At 42.2% G+C, this 13287-nt stretch overlaps 1 protein-coding gene across 1 annotated transcript; it reads left to right on the top strand.

The window, feature by feature from the left end:
- The first annotated feature begins 2506 nt into the window (after nt 1–2506).
- Nucleotides 2507–13287, top strand: PGLS (6-phosphogluconolactonase). The gene is made up of 5 exons (XM_060763870.2): nt 2507–2904; nt 8680–8787; nt 11114–11215; nt 11490–11630; nt 12764–13287. Exons 1-5 carry the CDS (start codon nt 2584–2586, stop codon nt 12899–12901), a joined length of 810 nt encoding a protein of 269 aa, XP_060619853.2. The 5' UTR covers nt 2507–2583; the 3' UTR covers nt 12902–13287.

Raw genomic sequence — 13287 nt, 5'->3', positions numbered from 1 at the left:
ATCTTAATGTCATGGACAATCTTCACTTTAGTGTTCAGTTTTCGCTTCAGGATCTTGTCGCATTCTTTCATAGCTGTCCTTCTCAAGATGTCTGATTTCTTAACTCTTAATCTCTATTACACATTACATGATACAAACAACATTACATGGTAAATACAACACTACAGGGAGGAATAATATTACTTTATCTCCCTTAATCCGAGATTACAACATAGATCTATATATATAAGCAAAAAAATGTTTGTTTCATAAAACATCCTACATGACTTGATGGATCAAGACCAAACTTGGTACACAAACCTTTCATGGGCCAACTTAAAATACTGGTGGGGTTTCAATTAAAAAAACACCTTTTGGAGCTAGGGTCCCCATAATTTAAAAATTATATGGCACACGTAGTGTTCAGATGCAACCACAAGAGGCCACCTTCACATTGCTGGCCATTGAGACACACATTGCAGTGCCCAGAAGCAATCACAAGAGGCCAGTAGAGCACTACCATTGATACATTCTAAGACAGGCCTCAGAAGGCCTACACACCAATATCAGCAGAAAGGGCTGTTGGAGGGCAGTATATAGATAAAAGTGCTTGGCCCTAAAGGCCACAGAAGAGACAGCCACCCCAGATAAAAGTAGTTTATGTAATGAAGATGTATATTTTAAAAGAGGTGTCCTTTTAAAGAATAAATAATTTGTAGGGCTGCCAGTCCTGCCTCCGAGGCTGAGAGAGTGACTCAAAGTCAAAACCTCAGGCAGGAATTTCAGATTTCATTTTAAAGGGGATTGTCTGCATGTATCTCTGAGGCCGAGAGTGAGACTCAGGACAGCAATTTATTAATGCTTAGTTTATCTACCTGGCATTACTCGGGTATACATTTTCTAATGCAATTTATTAGTAACTACTGTATCTACGCAGCCTTGCCTGGCTGTCAGAGGGGCCGCTGTCCCCCTATTTCCATCTCCGCTTATTTCTTTTTCCCTCTCAGCATAACTTTCCCCTTCCTTTCTCTTCCTCCTTTCTCCCTTCCTTCTTTCTTCCCTCCCTCCCTCCTTCCTTTTTCTTTCTTCCCTCCTTTCCCCAGCTTTGAGAGGACCTACCTCACAATGTCTCTGTGGCAATATGGATATTGAACTTCCATTATATGTTTCCTTTATTATATACCTACTGTTTCTTAATGGAGTTCTCGCTTGGAGTTTTAAGGGAGATTTACAAAGGACTCTCAGTTGAAACTATCCCATGCACCAGAAGAGGGAAGTTCCATTTATCTCGTGACAATAGTTTTTGTTTTTTGGCTTTTTAAGTCTCTTCCGCTGTATTTTTCAGTGTTTTTATGAGTGATGGTCACTTGTTGGCCTGATAGGTGTATTGTGTCCAAATTTGGTGTCAATTTGCCCAGTGGTTTTTGAGTTATGTTAATCCCACAAACAAACATTACATATTTATTTATAGATATATAGATATACTAGCCATCCCCTGCCACGCCTTGCTGTGGCAGTCTGGTGATCTGGATAATAAAGTAATGAGAAAGTGTTGGTTTTAAATATATGTAATTTATTTATGCTTGTGGGTAAACTATTTGATTGCATTTTCTTTCCCTGAAGGGAGTTGGACGGGATGGCCTTAAGTATTTCTTTTGATCATAGGGGTTCTGTGTGGGAAGTTTGCCCCAATTCTATTGTTTGTGGGGTTCAGAATGCTTTAATTGTAGATGAACTATAAATTCCAGTAACTACAACTCCCAAATGTCAAAGTCTATTTCCCCCAAGCTCCATCTGTGTTCCTACTTGGGCATATTGAGTACTCATGCCAAGTTTGGTCCAGATCCATAATTATTTGAGTCCACGGTGCTCACTGGATGTAGGTGAACTACAACTCCCAAACTCAACATGAATGCCCACCAAACCCTTCTAGTATTTTTTGTTGGTCATGGGAGTCCTGTGTGCCACGTTTGTTCAATTCCATCATTGGTGGAGTTCAGAATGCTCTTTGATTGTAGGTGAACTATAAATCCCAGCAACTGCAAATCCCAAATGACAAACTCAATTTTTTGAGTGATGGTCACTCCTCGGGTTAGTAGGTGTCTTGTGGCCAAATTTGGCGACAAATCGCCCAGTGGTTTTTGTGTTATGTTAATCTAACAAACAAACAAACAAACATTACATTTTTATTTATATAGATTCTCCACTCGCTTGACTACCATCAAATCTTCTGAAGTTGCCTGCCACAGATGCAGGCGAAACGTCAGGAGAGAATGCTACTGGAACATGGCCATATAGCCGATAAACTCAGAGCAACCCAAGATCCCCTTTATTCCTCCCCGTCCCTCCTCCCTTCCTGGGGTCTAGTACTGCACACAATGATTCGGGATGTGCCTTCTGCGTCACTTCCGCCCGCGCCTCTGCCTGCCTTCCTTCCTGGGGCCTGGTGCATAGCTGAAACGAAGGTCCCTGCGTTGGTGCCCCGCCTCCTCCGTCACTTCCGCCCGGCCTTGCTCCCTTCGCCGCCATGGGTCCCCCCGGGCGCCGCGGCCCGGCCTTTCAGTTCCCCTTCCCGCCCGCTCCCCGCCCGCTCTCTCGCTCGCCATGCCCGGCTCGTCGGTGCCTCGGCGCGGTGGCGGGCCGCCCTCCTCTTCCGCGGCCGCCTCCTCCTCGGCTTCTCCGCAGGTGTCGGTGTTTCCCTCGCCGCAGGAGCTGGGCTCGGCCTTGGCGCAGCTGGTGGCGCAGCGGGAGGCGCAGTCCGGGCCCGGGCGCTTCTCTCTGGGCCTCTCGGGGGGCAGCCTGGTGCGCCTCCTGGCCCAGGAGCTGCCCCCCGCTGCCGCCGACCCCTCCCGATGGCTCCTGGCCTTCGTCGACGAGCGTCGCGTCCCCCTCGACCACCCCGAGAGCACCTTCGGCGCCTACAAGGTGGGCAGGGAGGCAGGCGGGCGGGGAAGAAGGGCGTTGGCGGGACCGGGGCGCCGGCAGGCACAGGCCCGCCTGGCCGCCTTTGAAAAGCATTCGAGGGCAGCGGGGAGCCACCCTGGGCCTCCCTTCACCCAGAGGCTTGGGAAACAGAACTGCCTTGGGTTTAGGAACACCTGCATTTGCATACAGTCGGCTCTCAGTTAACCGGCACGGATTAATGTGGTTTCTGGTTGCTTGAGAGTTCCTATTCAGCCTAAGCCTAATTACTGCCATACTGCATACTCCACCCATAACATAAACGCCGTCTTGGCTTGATGTTAATACTGAATTACAGTATTGTAATGAAAAGATTGATTGAGAGTTCCTATTAAACATATGTTAAACCAATGAGCTGCTATACTTGCTGACCGAAAGGTCGCAGGTTGGAATCCGGGAAGTGGGATGAGCTTCTGTCAGCCCCAGCTTCCGCCAACCTAGCAGTTTGAAAATATGCAAATGTGAGTAGATCAATAGGTACTGCTCCAGTGGGAAGGTAACAGCACTCATAGAATCAAAGAGTTGGAAGAGACCTCATGGGCCATCCAGTCCAACCCCATTCTGTCAAGAAGCAGGAATATTGCATTCAAATCACTTCTGACAGATGGCCATCCAGCCTCTGTTTAAAAGCTTCCAAAGAAGGAGCCTCCACCACACTCCAGGGCAGAGAGTTCCACTGCTGAACGGCTCTCACAGTCAGGAAGTTCTTCCTCATGTTCTGGTGGAATCCCCTCTCTTGTAGTTTGAAGCCATTGTTCCGTGTCCTAGTCTCCAAGGAAGCAGAAAACAAGCTTGCTCCCTCCTCCCCGTGGCTTCCTCTCACATATTTATACATAACTATCATATCTCCTCTCAGCCTTCTCTTCTTCAGGCTAAACATGCCCAGCTCCTTAAGCCACTCCTCATAGGGCTTGTTCTCCAGAACACCACATGACCTTGGAGGTGTCTACGGACAACACCGGCTCTTTGGCTTAGAAATGGAGATGAGCACCACCCCCCAGAGTCGGACATGACTGGACTTAATGTCAAGGGGAAAACCTTGACATTAATGCTACTACTAATAATTTGATTTCTCACCCGCCTCTCTCAAAGCTCAAGGTGGGTCACAACACAGTTAAAAACACACAAATGCTAAAACAATTTGACAAACAGATTAAAATTCAGTTCCATAAAAGGTACAGATCAAAGCATTTCTGTAAAATACGCAGGACAGAAAGCAAAACATATGGCATAGGTTTAAAGACTGGGAAGAGACAGATCTTTACATGGTTTTTAAATTTCGACAGCTGATCAAGCAGTCGGAGCTCTGCAAGCAGGTTGTTCCACTCTGGTGGTTGTCATTGGGGTTCTGGCAGACTGGAGCAGATGCCCACCAAAGAACCTCAATATTTGGGGTGCTTTGTACAGGAGAAGGCAATCTTTTAGGTAACCTGGACCCAAACCATAGGGCTTTGAAGGTCTAAACCAACACCTTGTATTTTGTCCAGAAACTAATTGACAACCAGGGAAGTGACTTTAGGATAGGTGTAATGTGCTCACTCCTAAATCTTCCTGTAACCAATCTGTCTGTCGTGTTTTGGATCAGCTGGAGTTTCCAAACTTGGAACAAAGGTAGTCCAACGTAAAGCACATCACAGAACTAGTACCAAATTAATATAATATTCATTTATACCCCTCTTTATCTCTCCCACCGGAGACTCAAAGCAGCTTAACATAAAACAGCAGCATGCAATTTAAAAATACAAATATACAAATGTTAAAACAGTATTAAACTGTTTAGTTCCACACCTGGATTACACTGTGTCCAGTGCTGCGCACTGCACTTGAAGGGAGATGTTGACAGGCAGAAGAGGGCCACTAAAATGATCAAGGGTCTGGAGAACAAGCCCTATGAGGAGCGGCTTAAAGAGTTGGACATTTTTAGCCTGTGAAAGAGAAGGCTGCGCAGAGACATGACGGCCATGTATAAATATGTGAGGGAAAGTCATAGGGAGGAGGGAGCAAGCTTGCTTTCTGCTGTCCTGGATACTAGGATGTGGAACAATGGCTTCAAACTACAGGAAAGGAGGTCCACCTGAACATTAGGAAGAACTTCCTGACTGTGAGAGCCGTTCAGCAGTGGAACTCTCTGCCCCGGAGTGTGGTGGAGACTTCTTCATTGGAGGCCTTTAAACAGAGGCTGGATGGCCATCTGTCGGGGTGCTTTGAATGCAGTTTTCCTGCTTCTTGGCGGGGGGGGGGGTGGCCTGCAAGGTCTCTTCCAACTCAATGATTCTATTATTAGTATTTAAAACAATTGAGATTAAATCCATAAAACATATAAACTCAACACCCCCGACATGATCTTACAAACAGTCTTCTTTAAAAGCCTAATTCGATTTATTTTTGGCCAGTTGCTTCAAAGTATACCGTACGTATATAATCTTGATGTTTTAAAATTTATTCATTTATGTTTCAGATCGTATACACACATAACTTGAAGGTTATTTTATAATCAGTATTTCTAAATGTTTTTGAATCAAACCGACTTTGTTTACATTGAACCATCAGCAAGCACAAGTGTCACAATCTCAGCCTCCCTTGTGGACTATTTGAGATTTTGCATTTAGCATTAAAGGATAATCAACCTATATTCAGTATGGTCTCATTTCGCTTTATGTACAGCACTTCATTTTAAACTATAATCCTAATGCCCTGGTATTCTTTGATTTTGTTTTGGACAGCAAATATGTTTACTCCGTTCTTTTTCTCAATATTTTGACTGTTTATATCAGGGGTCCACAAACTTTTTAAGCAGAGGGCCAGGTCACAGTCTCTCAAACTGTTGGAGGGCCGGATTATAATTTGGAAAAAACATGTACGAATTCCTATGCACACTGCACGTATCTTATTTGCAGTGTAAAAAACACTTAAAACAATACAATAATTAATGTGAAAAACAATTTTAACAAATTTCAACTTATTAGTATTTCAATGGGAAGTGGGGACCTGCTTTTGGCTGAAGAGATAGGATTGTTGTTGTTTGCTTTCAAGTTGTTTCAGACTTAGGTTGACCCTGAGCGAGGGCTGGGTAAATGACCTTGGAGGGCCGTATCTGGCCCCCGGGCCTTAGTTTGAGGACCCCTGGTTTATATTGTACTTCAGAAAAGCAACTTTTTTTTTTTCAGATAGAAATTAATATTGTCTGTTTAGATCAGGGGTCTTCAAACTCAGATCCGTGGGCCCGATGTGGCCCTCCAAGGTCGTTTACCTGCACACACCCTATACTTTAGCGTTAGGGTCGCCCTAAGCCTGGAACAACTTGAAGGCTCACAACAACAACAATCTTAATTAACTTGACTCATCAGCCAAAAGGACAAAATTTCCCATTGAAATACTATTATGTTTATGTTGGTTAAAATTGTTCTTCATTTTAAATATTGTATTGTTCTTTCACGTTTTATTTTGTTTTTGTTTGTTTTCTTGAAGAGTGTATAATTGCAGATTCCCCACCACCCCCGATTTCTGACCCACTCAGGGTGTATACTTATTTTTAGGCTGTGCTGTGTAATCTCGATACTCTGATGTTCTTTATTTATAGTTAAGTTATATATAGAAAGGAAGTGGGTCGGCTTATGCTCTCTTTATCAGATAAGGCGTTCTAATCTTGCTTATAAGTTCCTTGAACCTGTCCCAAGACTTATCCCAAAGCCTATCTCAACATTTTTTGCAAGAGCCCCTGAAACCAGGTTTGAAACAAATAGAAGTTCTCCTCCCAAATAAACGGTGGAAGGTCATTCTCAAAAAGTTATGATTATATAGCCCAGTGGTTCTTAACCTGTGGGTCCCCAGGTGTTTTGGCCTACAATGCCCAGAAATCCCAGCCAGTTTACCAGCTGTTAGGATTTCTGGGAGTTGAAAGCCAAACCAAATGGGGGCCCACAGGTTGAGAACCACTGATTGTACCCCAAGAAAACAATTCATTGTGTCTTGATTTGTAGGCCTGTTTCTGCATTATCTGGGGCACTGATTCAGAAAATTGCATTGTATAGACTGCATCAGCTCTAGTTTCTAATATGTAGTTATTATGGTTTTCTATGGGCAAGCAGATGGCAAATAGTAGATATTCTGTATCTCGAAAACTAGAGCAGACAGGGGGGAAGCTGTTGCCATTTTTGGAATCAGCAGGTCAAATATACCCAGGAACAGAGCTAACATTTGAGGCACCAAAATGTGTGTCAGCTAGTGATTATAAATGAAAGCAGAATAGAAAAAGCATGGGCTACAAATGAGTGGTCTATCCTCTGCATTTTCTATATCCCTTCTGTATATTCCTAGTTGCTGCTTAATGATTTTGGGATTGTAGGGCTGACTTCAGTCACATAGTCTTTCCTCATGTCCACTAGAATCCTTGGGGTTTCCTAGTAGTGAAAACTTAGGTTCCTGTGTCACTTAAAATACGGTTGTCCTGTCATGAGTTTACTGAGTTGATATTTTTCCATAATGACCTAGGAAATGCCTTTCACAATTGGCCCAACTCCCTCTAGACCAGTAAGATCCTAAGCCGACATTTCCTCGCTCAGAATTGGGTGATTAGTCCAGTGTTGCTGTCTAGTCAAAACTTTGTAATAGATAAGGTTAAATACACCCTCTATTCAATGGGGAATTGGTCTTGAATATGCTTGCTGAGCCTAAAGTTCAGTAGCCAGGGAGAGAAATCCCGTGATCCCCACAAATGTCCCACCTTGACAGAGGCAGACCCAATTAGTCCTCTGTCCTCCCAATTTTTCATCTGATTTTAAAATGTCTCAATTATTACCTTGTTCTTCCATTTGTCCCCAGCTCACTTTAGTTGCTGCAAACTGAATGATTTGTACTCATTTGAATCAATTAAAGGGAAGAAGAGAGGCATGATCCTGTTCTTCCCAGTAGGTTCAAACAAAAACAAACTGGTGCGTCCTCACCTACCTAGTTTGTTTGTTTTTCCTCATTCATACCTTTTGCCATCTTGACCACACTCTGATGTTGCTTGGCCATGTATGAACCCATCTATGAAATATCAGAGGGTCTGAAACCATAACAGTCTCTTTGAGCTTTCTGTTCCTTCCATAGAATTTGGAACATTGCCTCCAACTGATGATTTGCCCTCAAAGTATTTAAAGGTAAACAATATATTCAAGTAGCCTTTGAATCGACCAACATGTTGAGACATGAGAAGCCTCACCTATTTCGTTTTTAAAAAAACATAAAATAGTTCTTTGTGCTCTTTTATTTGATCTCTGCCCAGAGATGTTGTGACATATGGTAAATTTTGATAAAAAGTAAAGGTTTCCCCTTGACATTAAGTCTAGTTGTGTCCAACTGTGGGGGTTAGTGCTCGCCTCCATTTCTAAGCTGAAGAATCAGCGTTGTCCATAGATGCCTCCAAGGACACGCGGCCGGCATAACTGCATGGTGCCCCGTTACCTATTGATCTACTCACATTTGCATGTTTTAGATACATTATCTAAATTTAGATACATTTATCAAATATATTTTACTGCTGACAAAACAGGTGGCCTTTTGTGAAGCATCAAAAGTATTAATTCCCAAGGAACTTATAATTTAAATGTCAATAAGGGGATGGAAGTCGAAGCGAGGCAAGTTCAATAATTCAGTACTCATATTGACCCATGGATAAGTTGACCCAGACTAAGCGTCTATAGGATAAGCCTGTTTATGGTTTCTTACTCTAATGTGACTTCTTGTTATTTGTTTCAGACATATCTCCTTCCCAAACTTGCTGTACCTGAGGACCAAATTGTTGTTATCAACCCTTCACTATCGGTAGAAGAAGCAGCTGCAGATTATGCTGCAAAGCTGAAAGAGGTATGATTGGAAGTGTACCGGTGTCCCTTTGTGATAGAATTGGTCTCTAATAATTATCTCCTGCAGTACCTCACAGTATTTCCAAAGTACTGGACATTGGATAGTCCAATAGGAGTGTGAACTATATCTCAAAATGGGTAATAGATACGATATTAAATTCGGAGTATTTTCTTAGGTGTTTGATACCCCAAATCTATAATTCCAGGGCCAAGAACCTATGGCTGTCCAGATGTGGCTGAACTGCAGTTCCCATCCGTTGTACCTGAGTTGGATACAATTCAGGATGTTTCAATCCAATGAAATAGGCCCATGTATTTTCCCAGCCCTACGTTATGTTGGAAATAGCAACATTCTACAAGCCTTATTATATTATGTGTGTATATATTGGTATGCAGTTTTCCCCTTAACTCTATGTTTTGTTAGAGGTTGTGGGAGGGACTACAAACCATGTGACCCTGATCTTAGAATGTTCAGAGTGAGACTAAATTTTAAAATGCGTTTGAATCAGAAATCTGTTGGAGTCAGTTAAGTCAGTTAGAAGTCAGTTGAGCCTTAAGTCAGTTGAAAGTTAGATATCAGTAGAGTCGGTTGGTGTCAGAGCAGGAGTATAGTCAGTGTGCTGCAGTGAGATGTTCAATTAATATATGTGTGTCTGTTTGCAGAAGATACATAGTACAGTATAGTACAGCCAGTAGATGTATAGTATAGTATATTTGATATATTATTCAGTTAACATGAAACCAATAAGCAATGTACCTGTACGTTAAATACATAGTAGATATATTTTTGGGCAACTGAAATAACACTTCTGAAGATCTGCTATATATTTTATGCATTGGCATATCTTTGTTCCTAAGAGTTCAGAGAGATAGCCAGGTATTATCAGTCTAACAACTGAGAAGTCTAAATTGCCTTGCATGAATACTAGTGGTTATTTACCACTAAGGAGAAGGTTGACTCAAGTGAGTTTTTAATTCTTCTCAGGAACCTTTACAAAAAGATTGTGATCTCTAATAAGGTCATGCCTTTTAAAAGGTTATGATTATTCCAAATAGTGTGAATGTTAACTAATCTCCAAAAAGGGTCATGCTTCCAAAAGCCTGTGGAAATTCCTGGTTTTCCCAATTCTTTCCCTCATAGTTTTAAAATGCTCATTACCTGAGCAGGGAGGACTTTTAAGACAATAATACATTCCTCTGAAAAGAAATAACATAGAAATACATCTCTCAATAGCAAGATGCCCAAAATGTCAATGATTGTTCACCTTGCAATTGTGGATGGAAAGACGCTGTCTCAAGGAGCTGGGTTTGTCGTATTTGCCTTCAGAGTGGCTTTCTTTGCCTTTGAAACGAAGTTGAGTTTACTGGGCAAGATTCAGGTGATGACCTCATAATACCGTCCTGTATTGCCACACAAGGCAAGAAAAGACAAGGAATGCTAGGATATAAGAGTTCTGCTCTTCTGCTGCTTGCTTGAATCTTCCTGGAGAGGCCTTCTGGAGCACTGCAGGAATGTGTATCTCCACTGGCCAAAGATATCTTCCCCCCTCCCTTGTCCCATCTAACACGACAGGTGACAAGTTGCCATTTTTGGAAAATGTGGGAGAGGTACAGTCATCCCTCAAATAGAAGAGTGTTGTTGGATGGCAACTCCTCAGCTCTAGCCAGCCATAAGCTATAGTGAGAAACACTGGAGGTGCTATGAAGCTGATATTTTGCTCATATTTGCTGTAAGACAGGGATGAAGAAAAGTGATGTTCAGATATTGCTGAGTTACATCTCCCTTGATCTCTTGACTGATATCAGGAGCTCTATTGAACCATATCCTCATTTGAGCAAACGAATCCCAAGGAATTAATTGCCTGGATCCTGATTTATTGATTCCCCTATGCCAGGCAAAGAATTATTAATCTTTTTTCTGGCTTTTTATCACTCTGGCCTGATTTTTTAAAAGGCACACCTATCCTATTATTATATAGTGTCATCTCCATATGTGTGGGTCTGGGACACACAGTTTCATTAATCCATTTCCAACAAAATATATCCTATCTAGGCATTTTCTTGCTCTTCCAGGATGACTCTATGGCATTTATGGGCTGGAAGTCCTTCATTTCAATTGGGTCCATCATTATCTGTAACCTTGTGTATTTCCACCAAGTCTGGGAATGTGTACCCCACAGATTTGTAATTTTGCAGATGTGAATTTATTTTTGAAGTGCAGTTCATCTCCCCCACCCAATAAATGTGTATTGAAAATATTTGTGTGCATAAAACCAGACAGATAAGCATAATTGTTTTTCATTCTTGGTTGTGTCTCTGTCCTGCAGGCCTTCCAGGGTGACGATATGCCTGTGTTTGACCTCTTGATCTTGGGAGTGGGGCCGGATGGACATACCTGTTCACTCTTCCCAGATCATCCCCTCTTGCAGGTGAGCCCAGCAGAAGAGCTGTGGGGAGCCTTCTCTTGTTTATATGCAACAAGAACAGCAAGGTTTCCCTCTCTGGTTCATGAGCTGACATTCTCCCTATTTCTTTTTGGTCCTTATACGCTTCTCCGTTGCAGCCCAAGTAAAAATCGTGGGCCTCTGAGATGCAGCAAGTGGCTTGGCTGAAATAATATCGTGTCACTTTGGCAATGTGGTGATACCGTAATACCTGTTATTCCTCTCTCCTTACTTGTGTTTGATATCCTTCCCGGAGCAGGAGCGGGAGAAGATAGTGGCTGCCATTAGCGATTCTCCAAAGCCACCTCCGGAGCGGATCACCCTGACCCTCCCGGTGCTGAATGCTGCGAGGAGCGTGGTGTTCGTTGCCACTGGAGATAGCAAGGCTGCTGTGATAAAGGTAAATTGCTTCCTTTTAGATGGCTTTTTCTGAAAGGAACTGCTGCAGAAGTGGCCCACTTAAATGGTAAAACCAGACACTTCAATCATGTGATTTAAATGTTGTTATTAAGTGGTTTTAATTTTTATGTTTTCATGTCTAAATGTTGTTTTATCTTAGGTTTAATTGTCTTATTGAATTTATGGATAGTTAATGTTTTGTTTAGATTTATGATTTTGTTTTTACATATGTGAGGCATTGAATTTTGCCATTATTTGTTGTAAACCGCTTTGAGTTGCTCCCAGGGGTGAGAAAAGCGGTATATAAATACAGTAAATAAATAATTAAATAAATAATTTGTTCTTGCCTTTTCCTGTGTATTAAGATAAGAAACAAAAACAAATAACATAACATAAAACATCTGTTTAAAGAGCATCCAAAACAAATACATATTAAAATCCATCAATACATACTTTAAAATGTATGAATGGAAAACCGTGTATATACACCTGCAGGAAGGCCTTTGGGGATTCATCCATTGGCATTCTACCTCCCAAGAAGTGGAGGGGAACTAGTGATACGGCCTTAAAAGGATCCCTCTCTGGTTCATGAAATGGGTTGATTAGAGTCCCCTTCTAACTATCCTCCCCATGCTCTTTTGAGTTTTCATCAGCTGTTCTCTATATTTGCAAAATTTCTTACAGCTGAAGAAAATACATACTGGTATATCTTTTTTAAAAATTGACTGTCACTCATGCATTTACAATGGCAGATTGTTAGGCATGAGGTTTAAAGCACATTGTTTGCTTTCAAGCCACTGTATTTCCAAGTGTTTATCAATCATCTGAAATCAAAGTGCTTTTTTGAGTTCAGTTGATGTCAAGGCACTGCTGAAAAAAGTCAATGTGGTCTAGCAATTTGAATTTTGGGATACAAGGGTTTGAATCCCTGCTTAGTTATGGAAACCCACTGTGGCAAGTTACACTCTCTCAGTCTCAGAGGAAGACAATGGCAACCAACCCTCAGAACAAAATAATTGCAAGTTTTGGAAACGTGTGTTTGTGAGGAGAGGGTAACAGAAACACCTGGACTTTCTGAATATCCTGTACAAACTCTAGAGATATCAGGTTCTAACCTTCTTTTTCTCTGAACAGCGTATTTTGGAAGGCGATGAGGAAAACCCGCTGCCAGCTGCCCTTGTCCAGCCTCATACTGGGAAGCTGTATTGGTTTTTGGATGAGACAGCTGCAAAGGAGTTGACGATTCCCTTTGAGAAGCACTCCATCTTGTAGAACCGCATCTCCCACATCCTTTTGGGTTTGGGGGAATCCACCAAATGTGGGTTTTGGGTAGAGCCCTGGCCCACTAACATTCCAGGGCACGGTCTCCACGTCTGGTTGTAGCGCTCAGGAGCGGCACTAAACTAACACGCACTCTTTCTCTCTTTTTCTCTTTCTTTTCCTTCTTATTTTTTTAAAGATGGTACATTTGTGGAGCACTGTGTAACTGATATGATTATTTCTTTAGTCAGGAAAAAATGTGAAATGGGACTCCTTGGGTCCAGCTACTATATGTCAAGGGAGTCACAGGGAATGGCGTTATATACAGTCTTTGATCATGTGAACGGTCTAATGTGGTGTACAAGTGAATGCACAATTAAAGATGTAAATTAAAGCCA

The sequence above is a fragment of the Anolis sagrei genome, chromosome 2 (genome assembly GCF_037176765.1).
Source record: "Anolis sagrei isolate rAnoSag1 chromosome 2, rAnoSag1.mat, whole genome shotgun sequence".
Lineage (NCBI taxonomy): Eukaryota > Metazoa > Chordata > Lepidosauria > Squamata > Dactyloidae > Anolis > Anolis sagrei.
The sequence above is the reverse complement of the archived record's forward strand: the minus strand, read 5'-3'. Positions and strand labels throughout refer to the sequence as shown.